The 20,185-nt window shown below is 35.6% G+C and overlaps 1 protein-coding gene across 7 annotated transcripts in view; it reads left to right on the forward strand.

Moving 5' to 3' along the window:
* The window catches only part of NKAIN2 (sodium/potassium transporting ATPase interacting 2), a 1,030,776-nt gene that overhangs the window by 451,086 nt on the left and 559,505 nt on the right, over positions 1-20,185 (forward strand). Inside the window, exon 1 of one of the 7 annotated variants that reach the window (XM_063621066.1) lies at positions 12,887-12,895. The exons of the other annotated variants lie outside the window; for them this stretch is intronic. Within the exon in view, the coding sequence (XP_063477136.1) occupies positions 12,887-12,895 (9 nt within the window). Of the gene's footprint in view, positions 1-12,886; positions 12,896-20,185 lie in introns of those variants that run through there. 7 annotated transcript variants of the gene reach the window in all.

Consider the following 20,185-nt stretch of genomic DNA (forward strand, 5'->3'; position numbering starts at 1 on the left):
AGCAGGAGACATTAATGTCTCTGAAATGATTTCACAAGAAATGATAGTGAAGTAAAAAGGCTATTTTATTTCTTTTCCACAATTTCTACTCAACCTCATAAACTTGAGAGTTTAATTCCACTAGTAGAGAATAATTTGGATCAAGTCCTCAGATCTATATGATATTGGTATATCAGAATGTGAAAACACTTAGGGATGTCCTCATGTCAAGAAAAACTCTCGGCCGGGCGCGGTGGCTCACGCCTGTAATCCCAGCACTTTGGGAGGCCGAGGTGGGTGGATCACGAGGTCAGGAGATCGAGACCATCCTGGTTAACATGGTGAAACCCCATCTCTACTAAAAAAAATACAAAAAATTAGCCGGGCACGGTGGCGGGCACCTGTAGTCCAAGCTACTCGGGAGGCTGAGGCAGGAGAATGGTGTGAACCCGGGAAGCGGAGCTTGCAGTGAGCCGAGATTGCGCCACTGCACTCCAGCCTGGGTGAAAGAGCGAGACTCTGTCTCAAAAAAAAAAAAAAAAAAAGAAAGAAATACTCTCCTGGAGGTACGCAGGAAGTGACAGAAAGAACAATGGCTCCTCTTTGCATAGATGCAGCACGTAATTAGCCAAATACTGCAAGTGTTGTGAAGAGTTTTTTCTTTATCTCTCCTATATTTAATAACAAGATTGCCTAGACATAGAATACAAAATTTACATGTGGCTGATGCAATGATTGTTCTCCTTCTCTTTGTGGATTAAGTCATATATTGTTGGGAAACTAACAAATATATTCTGTATGCATTCAGTGAACTGAATTTTTTCACATCAGTTTTCCACTGCTATCGTTCAGACGTCCTTAGATTATGGACTGAGTTACTATACCGTTAATTGTATTTAATTAAGTAGGAAGAGTCTTCTAAGATGAATTAAAAGAGTGTTAGCTATTGTTGAAATAATCAATGCATAGAACACTTAAACAAAAAGTGACTGTTTATATCATACCACTCTTTAAAATCGTAGCCTTTTCTCCTCTAAACTGATGAAGAATTTCTTGTGAATATGTGTAGGAAAAAAGACAAAAACAAATGAGCTCCAGAATACATTTTAGTTCATTGACCAGTATGTCAATAAAATTTTAATAAGATTTTCTTTTTTACAATTTTGGAACTTGAATGATAGATTAGGGTTCTGAGACCATTTTTCTAGTAATCTTCTTTTGTCCTCAGTTTCTTCATTTTGAAATGGAATGATCATAAAATGGTTTTAAATTGCCTTCCACTTAAATGTGATGTCTTGGAAATTGAACAGAGGTGGCTTATAGCGGTTGTACATAAATGCCTTCTACTGTTAAGTGGTTAATTAGTATCCCTGTGTTTGTTTTATATCTTCCTTCCCCCCAACCTTTTCTCAAATAAACAAATTTATGTATGTATTTATTTATTTACTATTGCTCATACACTTCAAAAGTGAGTTACCTAATTACTTATTAATTCCCAAGGATTTTTAAAAGGCTCTTTATATCTTTATGCTTCAAACATTATCATATATTCCTTAGTCTGTGATGTAGTTTATTATTAACCAAAAATAAACTGCCTTAAGTAGTTTATAATTGTATATGTGGAGCTATAATTTTATATGTGTGAATATAACTTCCCCTAGCAGATTGAGTTGTAAAACCATATTTTATAAATCTTAGTACAATGCCACTGGGCATATGTATAATAAGCACATTCTGTGGTTATACACGGCACGCTTCTTGTCATACAGGTTTATGATCTAAATCTAGTGGTAGACTAAGGAACTGAATCTGCTTGCCGACATCAATGTGCTAACACAGGATAAGGAAAGAGCAAAACTGTAGCAAAATTTCTCCTGTGATAGACATTATATAACCTCAAAGCATAACTATCCCATCAGAGCATCCTATTCTATACACAGATGTAGGGAAATGAAGTGAAATTAACAGGCAAGTAGCAGAAATGTTCTGAAGACAAAATGAGTTACTAAACTTCAGTTATTAAATCTCAATAAATAGTGAAGAAGAACTGTTGGTCTAGTTCTTTAAAAAATATATATTTAAATATATAAACAAATGCAGAGCCTACTGCTACACAATTTGCTACAGTTTGTGAGCATCTACTATGTAGCCATAATACCTCTTTAAATGGATTAGTCTAAGGTGAGAAAAGTTCATTTCAGACACTAAATGGTAGTACCAGGATACAAGGTTTGCCTGACAGCAAAGCTCCTCCTCTTTCCTCTGTCGAAGTGAGTGGATTCTGCAAAACAATGGTCATTAAAACGAATCAAAGGATATCTTTGGTACTTCTGATAGAAGAGAGTGGGAGACAAGACTGTTTTTAGGGAGAGCTATGGGGGGTAGTCATATGAATCACATTGAAGTAAATCATTAAGGCAAATGTTTTATACATGTCAATTTATGTTCCAGGTTCTCTCACTAAGAAGACAGGATGAGGCTTCCATTTTTACTAGTATGATGGATTAGTTACCCTGAATACAACTCTTCTTACTGAAACATAAGATGCTGGATAAAAATATTTCTAAAAATCTGTTTAAATGCACTTTGGGGCCAGCACATACACACACACACAACAAGGAATCCAAAGAGTACCACAATAAAGTGAAAGTTGGGCCCATGGGAGTTTAGTGGACACCCAGTCTAGCTTTCATCCGGAGGGTTTATGTTGAACTCTTGTGTCCTGGAGTTTCTTCTTTGAAGGCTGCCTGAAGCACAGAGAACAGAAGTTAAAACTTAGAGCTGGCTGGCCAGATGTAGGGAAGCTAATATGAGATCTCAACAAAAAGCTGGATTCTCAAAGGACTGCAGCCTATATAAAGGTGAGTGAGAAAGAAGTCCTGTCACAGAAGAAGACAGCAAGGAAACTTTGCTGTCTTGACCTTGGTGCTAGGATAAGGAGGAAAGGTGTACTTTGAGAATTCATAGCCACACACTTTGTGTGGAGAACTCATAATCACACAAAGCTTTATGTCAGTTTTCAATCCAAGTAAGATTACCTTGGGGGGCGGGGACTGGATCTCAGACAAGAATTTAATTTAAAGTGATTCTTGGTTTGTTGTTCCTCTAGGCAACAAGGAGAAAAAAAAATACATTTTTTTTTTTTTTTGTAGGGGCTCAACTCTACCTAGGTTTCAAATAATTTCCATAGATCCAGTTGAAAGGAATAAATGCAGCATACAGGAAACACCAAGTAACTAACAAAAATATAGCTGAGGAACAGTAAGCAAGAGAAACATTCCCACAGAGACTTTAAACAGTAGAAATAACACAATATATAATACATATATTTACCTTGTTTAACATGGGATGGGTGTCTAAGAACAACAAAGCAGACTGAAAGAGAATCAAATAGAATAAAATTCAATTATAATAACTGAAGTTAAAAACATAGTAATGAATTAAGCAAGTCAGATAGAGATAAAGATATAAAATGAATAAAATAATGTTCAGGAAGACAGACTCAATATAAATGCAGAATCAACTTTAGAGACACAAAAAGATAAAAAAATAGGGAGGAAAGATTAAAAGAGAGGATTGAGTGAAAGGTTATAATATTAATATGTGACTATTCAGAATTCCAAAAGCACTTGTAGAGAGAATGGGGAATAAATAATGAGCGCTACAGATGGAATGTTCAAGTCCCCTCAAATTCATGTGTTGAACCCAATCGCCAATGTGAGGACATTTGGAAGTGGGCCTTTGGGAGGTGATTAGGTCATGAGGGCAGAGCCCTCCTGAATGGAATTAGTGCCCTTTTAATAGAGGCCCCATGGAGATCCTTGCTGTTTCCACCATGTGAGATTGTATTTTGAAGATGGCCATTTATGAATCAGAACATGGGTACTCACCAAACATCAAATCTGCTGGTGCCTTGATAAGGGACTTTCCTGCCACCCAAATGGTGAAAAATACATTTCTGTTCTTTGTAAGCTGCTCAGTCTATGATATTTTGTTATAGCAGCCTGAATTTAACAGAATTTTTAAAGAGCCCAATCTTAAAATCCAGTAATCCCAAATAATTCAAAGGAGAATAAATTTTAAAAAAATTACAACTAGGCATACCATAATAAAACTATAGACTCCAAATACAAAGGGAAGTTTTTTTAAAACATCTAGAAAATAATCACATCATTAAAATTACTGGTAATTTAATTGATGTCAGACTTCTCAACAGCAACAATGAGAACAATACGACTGTAAAATAGTACCTTCAATCTACTAAGAGATGGCAATTATTAACCTAGAATTCCAAATGCAGGAAAATTATCTTGCTAGCATTTGGTCAGAATGAAAGTCTTTTAAAGAAATGAGAGAATTATCAATAAAATATACTCACTAAAGGAAAATCTGAAGGAAGTGCTTCACATAAAAGGAATATGATTGCAACTGGAAGGTAGGAGACTTACAGAGGTAATGTTAGTAAAGATATGGGTACATATCTAAGTATATCTAAGCAAATATTGAATGAATAAAAATTATAATAATCCTAATTCGTAAAGAGGAAAAGAGTAGAATAATGGGTAAAAAATGGTGCATATTCTAAGAAGAGATGGTTGGAGGTGTTGATATCTAAGGAGTTGGTATCATCTGAAGGAAGGCAAAGATTATTATTTAAATGATGGCAAATAAAGTATGCATTCTAAAACAGCTAAAGTAATCACTAAAAGAATAAACACAGATGAACTTTCTAAACAAGTAAAATTTAAAAATTGAATGGGGAAAATCTATTGTTTTAAAACAGGACAATGTACACAAAAAGGAGAGAACTCGAAAACATAAAATAAGTTTGTGGAAGTGGTAATACCGAAAGCAAGTTTGTAGAAATAATCATACACATAAATCGACTAAACCCTCCAGTTAAAAGAAAAAATTGTTGGATTAGATTTTTTAAAAGCCAGCAATGTTCTGTGTTAACTTAAAATATAAGGAGACAGATTGAAAACTAAAAAATGGAAAAATACATGCCATGTAAATTTTATCCAAAAGAAAGGTAAGATGTCTGTATTCTTAGCATAAAAATTTTTTTTATTCATCGAAATATTTATAAAGAGAAGAAAAGACATGTCAAGCCCGGAAAAAGTTACTTCAACAACATAACGAGCGTGACAACAAAAAGATTAATTTACCAAATATGTAAAAAACTTATATAACTTAAGGAAAATACTAGCACTCAGTAGAAGAATGGACTAAAGAAGTAAGCAGACATTTTACAAAAGAGGAAATCAAAATTATTAATAATTATCTGTATAGATATTAAAGCTCTTTAGAAGTAAGCAAAATGATAATTAAATCCACACTGAGAACCTATTATAAAACCACCAGATGGGCAAACTCTACAAAGTTAGTCAATATTGTTGGTATGTACTACTGGTGTATGAGTGTCAGTGAGGATGTGGAGCAAAGGGACCCTTCAATCTCCTCTGATAGGAATTCGAATTGATAGAACTCTTTGGAAAAATGTTTGATATTACCTAATAAATATTGATGGTTTGTACATTATACTGCCTAAAAATTCTACTTCTAAATGTCAAGCCTATAGAAATTTTTGAACCTGCAAAGAAGATATATATAAGAACATTACCAACATAAAGAAATGTTAAATGTTTTAGATGATGAATATGCTAATTATCCTGATTTGATCACTATATATTACATGTATTGAAACATCACTATGTACCCCATAAATATGTATAATTATTATTTGTCAATTAAAAGTGAAATGTTAAAAAAGAATATATATAACAGTAACATTTGCCAGCATTAGGAGACATACCTAATGCTAAATGACGAGTTAATGGGTGCAGCACACCAACATGGCACATGGATACGTATGTAACACACCTGCACATTGTGCACATGTACCCTAAAACCTAAAGTATAATAATAATAATAATAAAACTTATATAACAATATAAAAAAAAAACATTTGCAACAGCATGTGTGCAGGTACGTGCTCATGCATGGTTCACATAGTCACACCAAAAATGAGAAACTACCCAGAAATCCATTAATAGTAGGTTGGATAAATAAATGCCATATGCGTCATTGAAAATTGATGAAAAATCTAGAGCTAAATGTATCATACCAATCCAATATCAAAAGCATACCTTTGAGCAAAAAGAATAAATCACAAAAGAATTTCTAAACTATAAATCATTTCTATAATCAGCTTAACATATGTGTTTAGCGATACAGACATAGGTGGTAGAACTACAAAGAAAGGAAAAGGAATCATTAATACAAATTTCAGGATCATCCTTACCTGAAGGAGGAAGATGAGATGATAAAAGGAAAATTGGGGTGGATAGGCACACATGGGGACTTCTAACTTACTGGCTATATTCTTAGTCTTGATAGATATTTTGCTTCTTTAAAAATATATGTGTGTGCATGTATAACATGTATAACATAAATATATGTATGTGTGTAAATATATAAAGACAAACCTAGGTGACAATTAGACATTAGTTAAAGTATATTCCAAATTTATCAGAGTAGAACAGAAGAAGATCCAGTTGCTTCTCCTTCCTCTTCGCTTCAGTGTGGTGGTTAAAAACAGAATTACAGCTTCTGGGTTCAATCAACTACCTTTGTGATTTTAAGCAAGTTATTTAGCATCTCTGTGCCTCACTATCCTTATCTCTAAATTAAAGGTAATGATAATGTCTAATTCATGAGATTGTTAAAAGGCTTAAATGAGTTTACATTTGTAAAGCACTTAGAACAGTGCCTGATATAGAACAACAACTATAGGTTAGTTAAATAAAATTTATACAAGTATATCCCTTTGTCTTCCTAATTGCAGTTCTATATTTACTTCTCAGAATCCATAAGATAACAAAGAGAGGAAAGATACCAAATGGTACCTGGATTGGTTTCACACTGAACATATAGAATGACATGGCGGAGAATTGATATTTTTACCATATTGAGTTTTGAAGTTCATGAACATGGTCTATCCCCGTATTTATTTCAATTGGTCTTTTCTGTCAGTAATGTTTGTAAATTTCAGTGTGGAAGACTTGCACATTTTCCACTAATTTTATTTCTAGTTATTTGATAAATGCAGTGCTATTTAAAATATATCTTTTATCAAAATGTCATTTCTAAATGTTTGTTGTTACTGAATATAAATAATATTTGCTTTTGTATGTGGCAAATTCACCAACCCAACTTAAAGCTTTTCTGTAGATTCTCTTTTAATTGTTTATGTAGGAAATCATGTCTTTTGCAAATAGTGATGATGTTATTTATCTCCATATGAAGGGATTGAAAAATAAAATAGGGATGGAGTTATATTTTTAAGTCAGTCTCAGCCAAAATAAAGCACAACTAGGGCAATTTGTTAGTGTGGAGGCTGCTTTAAGTCCTCCCTAGTCCAATAGGACTCGCTTTCTTGTGGTGATGTATGTGTGTGTAAGTGTTCAAGTACTACTATTTACCTTGAAAATCAAAAGTAAACCCTCCCTAAACCCTGATAGCATTCATTATAAAATTTGCATGGTGAACCATGAATGTTATTCGAAAGAATGCAATAGCATACCTGTTATTTTCCTAGTATATCTTGATAACTCACTCTATGACTCAGAAATTGTCTTCTTTTTGTATAATCTTCTCTATAATACTCGGTTGTTTATGTGCAGTGTTGTACTTCTTTTTTTTTTTTTTTTTTTTTGAGACAGAGTCTTGCTCTGTCACCCAGGCTGGAGTGTAGTTGCATAAACCTCTACTCCCCAGGTTAAAACAACTCTCCTGCCTCAGCCTCCCAAGTAGCTGGGATTACAGGCATGCACCACCATGCCTGGCTAATTTTGTATTTTTAGTAGAGACGGGGTTTCACCATATTGGCCAAGATGGTCTCGAACTCTTGACCTTGTGATCCACCTGCCTCGGCCTCCCAAAGTACTGTGGGGATTACAGGTGTGAGCCACCGCTCCCAGCTAATTTTGTGTTTTTAGTAGAGACGGGGTTTCACCACGTTGGCCAGGCTGGTCTCGAAATCCTGACCTCAGATGATCCGCCTGCCTCGGCCTCCCAAAGTGCTGGGATTACAGGCATGAGCCACCGTGCCTGGCCTAAGTGTTCTACTTTCAATTGAAGTAATTTGCCCAATTGAGAAAATTCTCACTCCTGTTTTGTTATATTTAGCTAGCTGATGGTAAAGGACATCCCTATGAGAGCAACATTTGTCAAAGTACTGTACTTTGTTTTATGAAGAGACTGGCTTTTAGGAAATGGTGAATTGCTTTCTTACTTTTTGTGGTGGGAGGCACTAGAGAGTGTAATAGTGCAGTGTAGATTGATTTGTATTTTTCTTTTCCACTTGTTGTGGGTTTTGTTTCACTGTTTTATTATAAAAACCAAAATAATGGGAGTTTTCCACAAATGAAAGGATGTGACAAATATAGGTGTGATTCAGCCCAAGATACTGATTTTGAATATGAAGAAATCCTACCTGAAGGACTTGGAAGTCTTATTACATTACTTCATCATTAAAACGAAACTAAAATTTGATGGCAGTTTCCTCTAAGCACTGTTTTACCATCCTTAAATATTGAAGTATTAGAACTCTAATATAGAAATATTAGAAACATTAAAACTAGATAGTAAAATGCCTTAACAACAGCAATAAAAAAGCATTACAAAACAATAGTATAACCTAACATATGCTTCATCTCTTCGTGAACACCTAATTATTACTCTAATGTAGTCACCTCTATTTATAGTCAGCTTTTTATCGTGCTTAATAGCCTTTCTCGTTAAGTCCCCTGACTGCTTTAGTCTTCACACTGAACAGAAGTCTCCTAAAATTGAGGGCAGATGATGAATTAGGCCCGTTGGCTCCGAGAGTGAACTAGTAGAGTCCGGTTGTCTAAACAGCTATTCCTGTTCAATTGCATCAGTGTGTTTCCCTCCAGGGTGATAATTGCTCAGACCTCATTGTGGCTCATTTCTTTATAATGCCCATAACAGTGCTTTTTCAAGGGAAGGAATTGCATATTTTAGTGCTGTGATAAAATGCAAGAAGGCATGCTGCTGTAATGTGGTTGGCCCCATCTTGTGTACAGCTATGAACATTTGTATTTATGACAGCCATTTCACACTTATATATTTGGGAAGTGGCGAAATGTTGATGTGCTCATATACCAGAATTTGTGAATCTTTCATATTCTGCTAAGAATGAAAAATACTTATCTAATTTCAAACATTTCTTTAAACAGTGTCTACCTGGGGGTGTGGGGGAAGCAAAGTAGTTATCTACCTCCTCACTCTGTAAAGATAATACGCATGTTAATTCATGCTGGTAGTTTGAATGAGGCACAGCTGCTGGATAACCATGTGATTCATCTATTTCGTGGAGGATGCCACATTTTTATTCAACAGCCATGGAGCAATAGAAGGAAAGCTTCCATTTTTTACATTTGTTACAAACAGAAAATAAGAGAAAGGGAAGCTCACCTATGAATCCTAAATGAGGGAAAGCCTATCACAGTCAGAGATCAGAATGTTCAAACTTCTTTGTGTTGCTCATTGATGCACAAACAAACCACATGAATCTCTATTTGCTCAAACCATAATTGAAACCATCACCCCAGTCATAACCAGTTATAGGATGCTTGCCTTAAAATATGCTCTTACTTGTCCTTTGGTTTAGAAATCCCACAGTCTCTGTTCTGTTTTTCGTTTATCTACCCAAGTCACAGACATTCTGTGGCGCTGGTGGCTTTGGGACATCATTTCCTTGCTTAGTTTGCTGCTCGTCAAAACCTTTGCAATCATGAAGGAGCAGCATCACCTTTATTTGAAGCTCCTCTCCACTGAACAAATAGATATGGAATAGAAAGTTGATTTTAGACATCCAATTAAATCACTCTCTTACAAGGGAAATTACTCCGTGGAGTGTCGACACGTTAGTCGACTCTCAGCAAGTCAGTTGGCAAAAAGGAAGCCATTTTATCTTTGGGCTCTGAGGTTATCATTTGGGCAAAAAAGGTAGAGAAATGTTGCAACAAAAATCCAAAAGGTCATCACCCACAGATGCAGGTCATAAACTTATCTTAGGAAAACTGCATTGGTTTATGATGAAGGTCACTTTTCTCTCATATATTTCTGTGAAAAATGAGATAGTTAAGGGAGCTTTTATGTACCTATGTATAATTCATAAACTTATTAAAGAATGAAAGGTACGATCTGATCAATTTTAAATTTAACCAACCACATTTGCCATTCCAGAGACCATAGAGGGGTAACCCGGGAAATAGATGCAAACTGGCAATCGTTAATGCTGTTATATAACTTCAATGCCATTACCAGAAATAGAGAAAAAGAAAACACACAATCCTAAATCTGATAGTTCTGTCCTAGTGACATTTCTTTTTCAGTAGTTTAGTATGATTAAGAGTAGATAAGTCTTGGAAATTTGAAAAATCTTAATTTCCAGTCTTTCTCTAATGTTTGAGCTTAGACAATTTAGTTAAAATATCTGTGCCTCAGTTTCTTCATCTTTGCAGCAACTTAAGAGCCCATATCTTAGCATTCTTGATTAGAGGAAAGATATTTCTGATACATTGTAAACACTAATAAACAGTAGCAAATAGAATGTATGTGTGTCAACAGGATAGAGTTTATCTTCAAATCATTTTCTTCTGCAATGTCCTTACTCCTGGGGTAAACAATGTTTCAATTAGCTTTCTGTTGTTTTTTTTTTTTTTTTATAAAATATTATATGACAACTGATACACAAGCAACATGCAAATGGTATAACTTCTTTTAGAAGTGAGGGAGATAAATAAAATCTTATGCCTGAGATCTCTGATGGTTTTCTCTAAGGCGTTGTCACTGACTGGGTTTTGTTTTTTGTTTTTGTTTTTATTTTTTTTCACTAGAGGACAAATTTCCACACCTCTAATCAGACTGGTCATACAACACAACCATTCCATTGTCAAAATGGATGGAAGCAGACGACTGAAGAATTTTGAGCTATTTTTTTTTTTTTTTATTGTTTCTGTTGTGCTGAACTAACCAAAGGGTAAAACATTCTCTGGGAATCTCTAGCTTCAAGCCTTGGTTGCCCTTGTGTGCACCTTTGAAAATGCTCCACTAACAGAATCTCCTAACTGATGGAGCCAAGTTCCAGGTCTGTGGTTTAAGATTTGCTTCAGGGATCAGGTTGCTCAAACTTCCTACAGCTCTTATGAGCTCAGAGTATGAAATTCATCTTTCAACTCACCCAGAACTAATGTATTTGCCCCATATTTTCTGAACAATGTGCTTTATCTTGGAGTATACCATATTTGAGACTTCTTGATTATAAAATTAGAAATTATTTATGTAAATAAAAACTCAATTTTTCTGAACCATTTATGAAAGCGCATTTGAAATACAACATAACCTAATGCAATTTACATAAGACCCAAAAAGATCTACTGTAATTTCCAGGATATAATAGGAAATAGCAGTCCAAAATGGAGATAGGTTTGCACTTGCATTCCTGTTTCAAAACCTAGCAAATGCTTATAAAGCACTGCCTTGTGGCCAGCACTCCTCTATGCGCTGGACATATATTAATTCGTTTAATTTTTTTCTTTGCTTTTTTTTTTTTTTTTTGAGATGGGGTTTCACTCTTGTTGCCCAGGCTAGAGTACAGTGGCACGATCTTGGATCACTATAACATTTGCCTCCAGGGTTCAAGTGATTCTCCTACCTCAGCCTCCCAAGTAGCTGGGATTACAGGCACCCGCCACCAGCTACCGGGTAATTTCTTGTATTTTTAGTAGAGATGGGGTTTCACCATGTTGGCCAGGCTGGTCTCGAACTCCTGATCTCAGGTGATCCATTGCCTCGGCCTCCCAAAGTGCTGGGATTACAGGTGTGAGCCACCGTGCTGGCCAATTCGTTTAATTCTTAAACAGTCATATGAAGCAGATGCTATTGTTTTACTCTTTCTCAAGATGAAAAAAAAAAAAACAAAAAAAAAAACCTGAGGTATAGACAGAGGAATTAAATTGGTCAGAGTCACACAGTTGCTGAGTGGCAAAGCTGGGACTGGAATCCAGGCAGCATGGTTTCAAAGCCTGCACTCACACAACTCTGTAGATTTGTATATTTGCATTAGTTGTTTCCAGTGTGCCCTGTGACAGCAAGAAATAAAGGATCAGAACTTGAATTATGGAGGTGATCTTCATTCATTAATCTGTTCCTTCATTCATTTTTTGGTACAAGTCCTTGAACCAAAAAACCAAAGTCAAGATCTTGTAAAAAGATTTATTTTCTTAGCTCCTTATTTTAGTACATCCAGGGAACTGTGGAAAGCAAAACGATAACTTGAAACTATGTAATATCTAATAATATAAAACTGACAGGACTTGAAGCTATATGGTACAGAGATTAAGAACATAACTTTGGAACCAGTCAGGCCTTCAGACAAGTTACTTAACCTCTCTGGGCATTAATTTTCTCAAACTATGAAATAGGGAAAATAACAGTTTTCACCACATAAAATTGATTCAAAGAGGAAATTAAATAGTATGTATGTAGCAAGTATGAATCTCTGGTAGGCAGGGCCTATATTCTTCACTTTCTACAGAACATCTTAATTTCTTCTTTTAACTTTTATTCTGCTTGACTGGTGGCAAATTTAACCTTAGTCATTAGGGGAAGTTCTCTCTTCCCTGTAGTCTGGTCATGGTTCCATTAAGTTATGTAGTTCCAAGGCATTTTGAGAGCAGTAGATGTTCCTCCAATTATATTTATCATTGGATAATTTAAATTTTTTCAGTCTTCCATAAAGTGCTTTGTAAATCCAGATGAAATCCCAGCCTCTCATCCAAGCTGGGGTTCCTGAGCCCATCTATATAGATGTGGCATGGAGGTGGTTATTGAGGAGGGGTTTACTGCAGTACACCACTGAGGCCTCCATCATTCCTGTCTGTCTGCTTCTTCTGGTCTACTGGCCTTTTGTTGATTCTGTACCATATGTGGCTCTCTCTACTTAAAAGCCCTTCTCAGCCATCTTCTGTCTCAAATTGGAATAAAATTGATGGAATAAAATTGGAGGTTTATATAGTGGGGAAAGAATACAAGTACATGTGGGTAAACAGAAATCAGAGAGGGGTACAGAAACCATGAGGATGAGGGGACTGGCATCTCATTGTCTGGGTGTGGTGGTCTGGTGAGTTTCAGTGCCTTGATACTATCTGGGAGGGCTGAGAGTTGGTTTCCTGAGGAAAGAACTCAGATTAGGCAAATGTAAGCTTGAAGCTTTCGAGAAAGTCAGTTTCTATGTTTATTTAAAAAGACTATTAACATAAGTTCTGTGGGCCAGTTTCAAAATATGATACCCACAAATATTACTCAAGGATTTGGTATAGATAGGTTAGTATTCAGTAAGTGCTTGCTTTCATTACTACTAGTCTTGCTGTCGTTGTTATTATTGATAATAGGTGAAGAACACAAGGAAAAACAGAACCACCACAGGCCAGAAGACAGAAGAAGAACCCGTACCTTTAAAATTAAGCCCAAGGCAGAGTGGGTCCACTTTCTGTCTCTGAGGCTACTGATGCCTAGATGACTATTATGGTGGTTCTTGGCTATCTACACCCATGCTGCGGGTGGGGTGACCTCCCTGGACACCTATTTTTTTCACCTTTCATCATTCTTCAAGCTTATATACAAAAATAAAGTGTTATGGGGCCATTCTGTGAATAAGACACTCTAATGCCAAGGGATTTCTGCTTTCTGGCAAAGTATACATTAAACCAAATAATGATTAATATTCTTTATTGATTCTAATTGATTATGATTTTGTTGAAGATAATGAACTCAATGATTAGTAATGATTACACAGCTAGTTAGAATTAGAACTGCATCGATAAATCACTGATAACAAGCAAGTGCCTTCCATTGTAACAATTTTATTATGTCCAAAAAATCACTTTCATAATGGAGATGCATTTAGTTCTTCAGCAATATATATTGAGCACCTATAAAATGTCAAGAACCATTCTATGGACTAAGTATACGTTTGTAAGCCATAGAGAAAAATCTCAGCCTTCAAGGAGCTTACATCCTAGTGGGGAAGATGAGAAATCAGTAAGCTAAAAAAGTAGCATGCACAGTGTGTTAGAGGGTGTTAAATGCAAATGAGAAATAACAAAACAGAGATGGGAAGTTTGGAATGTGTGGTCAAGGTGAGATTGTAATTTTAGGCAGAGTGACCAGGATAACTTTTGAGTAAATCACTGAAGGAAGTGAGAGAATAAGCCACACAGGTATCAGGGAAAAAGAGTTCTCCAGGCAGACAGGACAGAACATGTAAAAGCGCTGAGGCAGGAGAATGCCTGCTGTGTTCAAGAATCAGCAAGGAGACCTAGTGGAGGGAATTGCAGGAGAGGTACAGGAGAGAAGGGGGTGGTGAGACAAATCAGGAGACTCGGGCCATTTGCAGGAGGCGTTCCTTTTACTCTGAGATGGGAAGCCACTGGAGAACATTTAGCAAAGGGGTGACATGATTTTATTATATTTTAAGAGAATTACTCTGGCTTTTATCCTGTAAATAGATTGCAAGGGAACAAGGGCATGGAAAAGTCTCTAATTTATGAGCTATTATAGAGAAATTTTTGATATAGTTGAGACCCATTGAATTCTAATTCTATAAATTCTCCTTTTCCTGTGCTGCAGTCTGAGAATTTTGAGAAGTGAAATTCTGACTTCTACATTTGTACTTACATCCACTCAACACTCAATAATTGTGCTGAGAGTAGTATGTGTAAGATGCAGTTCTTGGCCCTGTGAGAAATACTGTGATGAACTAGAGAGGACTGCCTGCAAGAAATTCTCATTTCAGAAGCTGTGATATAACCTGTAAATGTTAGACTTCAAGAACATTTATAGAGATGGAAAAATAGCATAAAGGATTGGCTACAGTGATGTGGTTTATTCAGGTCTGAGGCCAAAAATGTCATCAAAAAGATTCCAGATAGGAGAAATAAACAGATAAGCTGTGATACAATCTCATCTTGTTTCACTTTTCTTTCGTTCCTTGTTTTCATTTTTCTTTTTTACTCTCTTTGTTTTTACTATTATGCAAGGAAACTAAGCATGTTGACATCCATTACTCACGGCCTTAACTGATCACTTTGCCAAATCACTAAGTTTACAAATGACTACCTAGTTTCCATTTTGAATTATCAAGGAATTAGCACTTCAAGAATGTTGGTTGCACCTGATTCACATGTTTGGATCCCTCAGACCACGAGGGAACTATCTTAGTAACAACCTAGGTGACTGTCATAGTCATTGAGATGTAGTTGAACTGTAGCTGTTAAATGGAAAGCATTCTACCACATTAATAATTGAGGTTTAAATGGCAATTTGAGGCCGGCATGGTACATGACGCCCGTAATCCTAGCACTTTGGGGGCCAAGGTAGGTGGATCACTTGAGGTCATGAGTTCGAGACTAGTCTGGCCAAGATGGCAAAGCCCCATCTCGGCTAAAAGTCCAAAAATTAGCAGGGCGTTGTGGCGTGCACCTGTAATCCCGTCTACTCGGGAGGCTGAGGCAGGAGAATTTCTTGAATCCAGGAGGCAGAGGTTGCAGTGAGCCAAGATCACGCCACTGCAGTCCAGCCTGGGTGAAAGAGCAAGATTCCATCGCACAAAAAAAAAAAAATTGAAATGGGGACAGCCTTAATATCCATGCTTTGTTTTTTTCTCTTCAGGCTGGGTTGAGGGTCTCTCCTCTGCTTGCCTGGCACCCAGTAAGCACCTATGTTAGTGGAAAGTATCAAAATTAACTGAAAATTTGCCTGTGCCACCCTGCCACCTCTTTGAGGGCAGGGCCAGGTGTTATTCACACCTGTTCATGACCACCACAGGGCCTGACAGACATTAGTAGTTCCATAAATGTTTATTGCATTAAACTGTTGAACTGGCTGTGAATATGGTACTTAGGTGACTTTCTTATGGAAGACAAATAGACATTGAATAATCATTTTTGAATGCCAAATATTTATCAAATATCATGCACTCATAATCCAAGGATGCATCAAATTCCATTGCCATCCTGGAAGAGCCCGAAGTCCAGTGGGGGAGAGAGACTTGCAAACTCATAATTGTGACATGGGGATGTGACTAAACAAGTTTAATCTCAGATTTAGACAGCACAAGGAAGGGCTACTCATCTCTCTTGAAATTGCAGCGGGATTCACTGAAAAAGTTTAATAAAGAGCTTGAAGAGTGGAAGTTGTTTTGTCTTATAAAGAAAAGTTGGAAACATAACAGGAAATGCACACCAGATATTGAAAGCTCTAGAGGTATGAAAGTAAAAATGCTGTCAATTCCTAAAATAGTTTAGACCTTGTTTGTGAGCATATTGGGTGAATGGGATGAGAGCTTAAGCCAAAAGCTAAAGGGATTTATCACATATGAGAAGGAATTTGAATGTATAGATTGGTTGAAAAGAAATGGAAAGTTATATAGAAATGGTAGGCTAGAATTGTATTTTAGAAAGGTCATTTTGGTGACATATGGAAGATGGATTAGAAAAGGAAAAGACCAAAAACTAGAAAACCAGTTAGGTTAATAACAAGCAACAATGGGACCTCACATTGTGTATTGCTGTGGCTGGAAATGTGGACTCTGGATCAAGTCTACCTGGGTTTGCCTTCTGGTCTCCATGACCTTGAGCAAGTTAGTTAACCACTCAGTGCTTCAGTTTTCTCATCTGCATAAGGAGAATAATAAGGAAAGCTGTATAAGGGATGTTATAAGTATTAAATTAATGAAGCATATAAAGTTCATGACAAATAGTAACCATTTAGTAAGTGTTGCTTGTTATAATTAAAATCTCATTGGAATATCATAAACATTCTGTGAGGAAGATGCAGTGTTTACACTCATTTTATAGTTATAAATACTAAGGCTTCTAGAGTTTAAGTCACCATGATGTCTAAATACTATATTTCATATATTTGCATATTAAGTATACATACAAGCAGTCATAAGACAGTGGGTAAAATAAGAGTTTATTATTTACTAACATCTATCAATGGATCTTGAATTTGATAGACTTATTAAAATCATGCAGTCATGAAGCTCTCATTCCCTTTAGATTTTTGCTACGAATTCAGAAGTTTAGAGTATAACTGAAGCAACCACATGGCATCTGTAGAAAACAAGGTTTGAGACTATACAGCAGAAAAGTATAGACTCTAAATGAAAACTTTTGCTCATTGGCCTTGCTCTGCTGACACAAGCTTCAGTCTGCCTGACTCTGTACCTATATTTCTCCTGTCAACTGAAGAGATACTCTATAGACTCTTAGTTTCCTAACATGGCCATGTTAATACATTTTACAAAGTTGCATATCTTGTCAGAAGAAAAAAAATCATTACATAGTTAATTCCTAGTCTTCCATCATACTAGCAGGCCAGATAAGGTCTAAGGTCTTAGAACTTGTTTGTAAACCATATCATCTATGCTACTATAAATGTTTGTTTGTTTGTTTGTTTGTTTAATTTAAACAGCAGGTGACAACACCATCTGCCAGCTTAGCAAATGTCCTATGTCCCTCATGGTTCTTTTAAGACATGTAGTTGTTTGTTATACTGTTACTCACATATACATAATATCACTTGGTTAAAAAAAAGATTCAAATTTCAGAACCATCTGTGCTTTATCAAGCAATCTATATTGGTGAGTTTCTGATGTGCAAACTATGGAAAATGGCAATTTTGAAGCACCTATCAGATAAATTTTCAGGAATGTGATGAAGGAGCAGATAAAAATCTGTTTTCCTTATAGGAAAAAGGAAATAGAATACCCTGTGGATAAGTCCTAACTACCTCTTTATAGGTGTTGGACTTCCCCAGCTCATATGGGTTTAAGGCATCACAATTCACAAAGTAAAAGTTTATTTTAATTTTCATAAGAACAATTTATGTGTGTAGAAGAGGGAATGAGAAGATATTTAACACTGGAGAAGTGCATTAAAAAATATTCAATATTTATTTAGTTGTATTTTGTTTAAACTCTCCTTTTGGATCCTGAGTTCCATAGCTTCTAGTATGCAGATGCCTCACCTCAGCAACCACTCCTGTATTCACTCATCTCCTCTTGCCTCTGTCACTGCCCAGTCTGGGAGATCTCCTAAAACATTCCCCGGATGGCATGGAAAACAATAAGCCATAGTGGGCAAATATATATTAAACTTTGATAGGTTATTTTTTTCTTTATAGAGTTCTAAATTTTGGTTTGATTTTTCAGGGCAATCATAAATTACATTTCTAATTAAAAGTAAGTCTAATACAGAAAAAATCTATAGTTGGTTATTTCAACTGGCCAGTTGCTTCTGATGAAATTGCTCTATAAAATAGATATAAGACTTCCTCTATCATTAAATCTTAATTACATTGTGGAATGTGGAAACTAGCACTACTCAGTAGCCTTAGAAAAAGATTGGACCCCCAGTGGGGAAAGGATGCTGAATAGCAGGTACCATAGCCTTATCATTTTTGCATTTTTGTGATAAAATCTTGAGTAGGTCAGCATCTAAGTATAGTTTTTAATTTTTAGTTGCTATTTTAAAATCTATATCTCATTCAGTGTTACCTAATATTTAATAACAATAGTGTTGGAACTTGTGTGTGCCAGCTATATAAAATGGTGAATAAAACACCATTCCAATCTTTAATATGTTTAAAGTCTAGGTATAAGTCATTTACAAATGATATCTCATAATTTTTGTAATATATTTGTTGATAGAAATCACTGCATAAATTTCACCATTTATGCAGACAGGTCCACATCCAAATTATATGGACACATAAGCTGTATGTATATTATATAGCTATATATATGGATGTAAATATGTAGATATAGAAATAGGAATAGATCTAGATATGTACATTCGCATTTTCAGAAGTCATTGAGACCTATAGCATTTGTTTTTTTTCAAGAGACTTCATTCAAATATGTTAAATTAATAGAAAGATACATGCTTTCTTTATGTTAGTTAAACTTTATATCATGTCTATGTATTTATTAGGTTCATGTTTGCTATCCATGACTATTTTCAACAATGGAAACAAACTTTGGAACAGTTTATAATTTAAAAATTATCCTACTCTTAGAAATATTAGAATATAGAAATATTATTTTTATGCCTTATTTTTAATACTGTTGTATATCGAACTTGTTTAAATAAGTTCAATTCAGGACATATAGCACATACCATTGGTGTAAAATATACCAATTTTAAAGTAAATACATACATAGAGTTTTTTAAATGGATACACTGAAACAAATACCCTAAAATTGGCAATTTATTTTGTAATAAGGTAACAGAAGGGAGTTTAGGCAATTTTATGTGACTTTTATCAAAAAACCCAGAATTATTTTCCTACAGAAAAACCACCAGTGCAAGTAATTAGTAGATTGTGCTTTACTGACCAGGCTGCTTTCTAATTCTCACCATGATGCTACTCCATTCTCTACGCATTTACAGGGCTGTAATAACATATGAGGCTTTAGACTTTGCCAGGTCAGCAAGGCAATCAGCCCCCTTGGAATAAGTTGAAATGGAAAGCGGCAAAAGAGTATAACACCTGGGTGATGTCATGCCAGCAAAACCCGTGGACTTACTGGAGCTCACCTGTAGCCAGGGGACTGGAATCTGAGACTGACATTGTTTCCTTCAAACAGAAATGTGAAATGTCATTTTCAGTAAATCAAATAAACCCCATCAAGAAGAATTGAAAAATAAAACACAAAACTCTGAGATTAAAAAGACAAAGTAGGAGGCAATACCATTATTTCTAGACTTAGTTATGATTTTTGTTCTGTCTACTTGATTGTTCACACCTGAAGCAAAATATATTTTGCATAACTTAATGTAATATTTTTTGAATCCGTCATAACCTGTGACCCATAATACTCATAATTATTCTTTATATAAAGAAGTATTCTAAGAATGCTTATTGACAAGTAATTTCCTATAAGTTTTCTTTAACATTTTTGGAGTATAATTTATCCGTTAGGTCAAACTCTCTATATATGACTGAGATATGGTTGGCTTCTCACATTATTTAACCCATATTTATCACTCTGCTGCCCAGACTGGAGTGCAGTGGCATGATCTTGGCTCACTTTAGCCTCGACTTCTTG

The sequence above is a fragment of the Symphalangus syndactylus genome, chromosome 2, assembly GCF_028878055.3.
Source record: "Symphalangus syndactylus isolate Jambi chromosome 2, NHGRI_mSymSyn1-v2.1_pri, whole genome shotgun sequence".
NCBI classification, from domain to species: Eukaryota; Metazoa; Chordata; class Mammalia; order Primates; family Hylobatidae; genus Symphalangus; species Symphalangus syndactylus.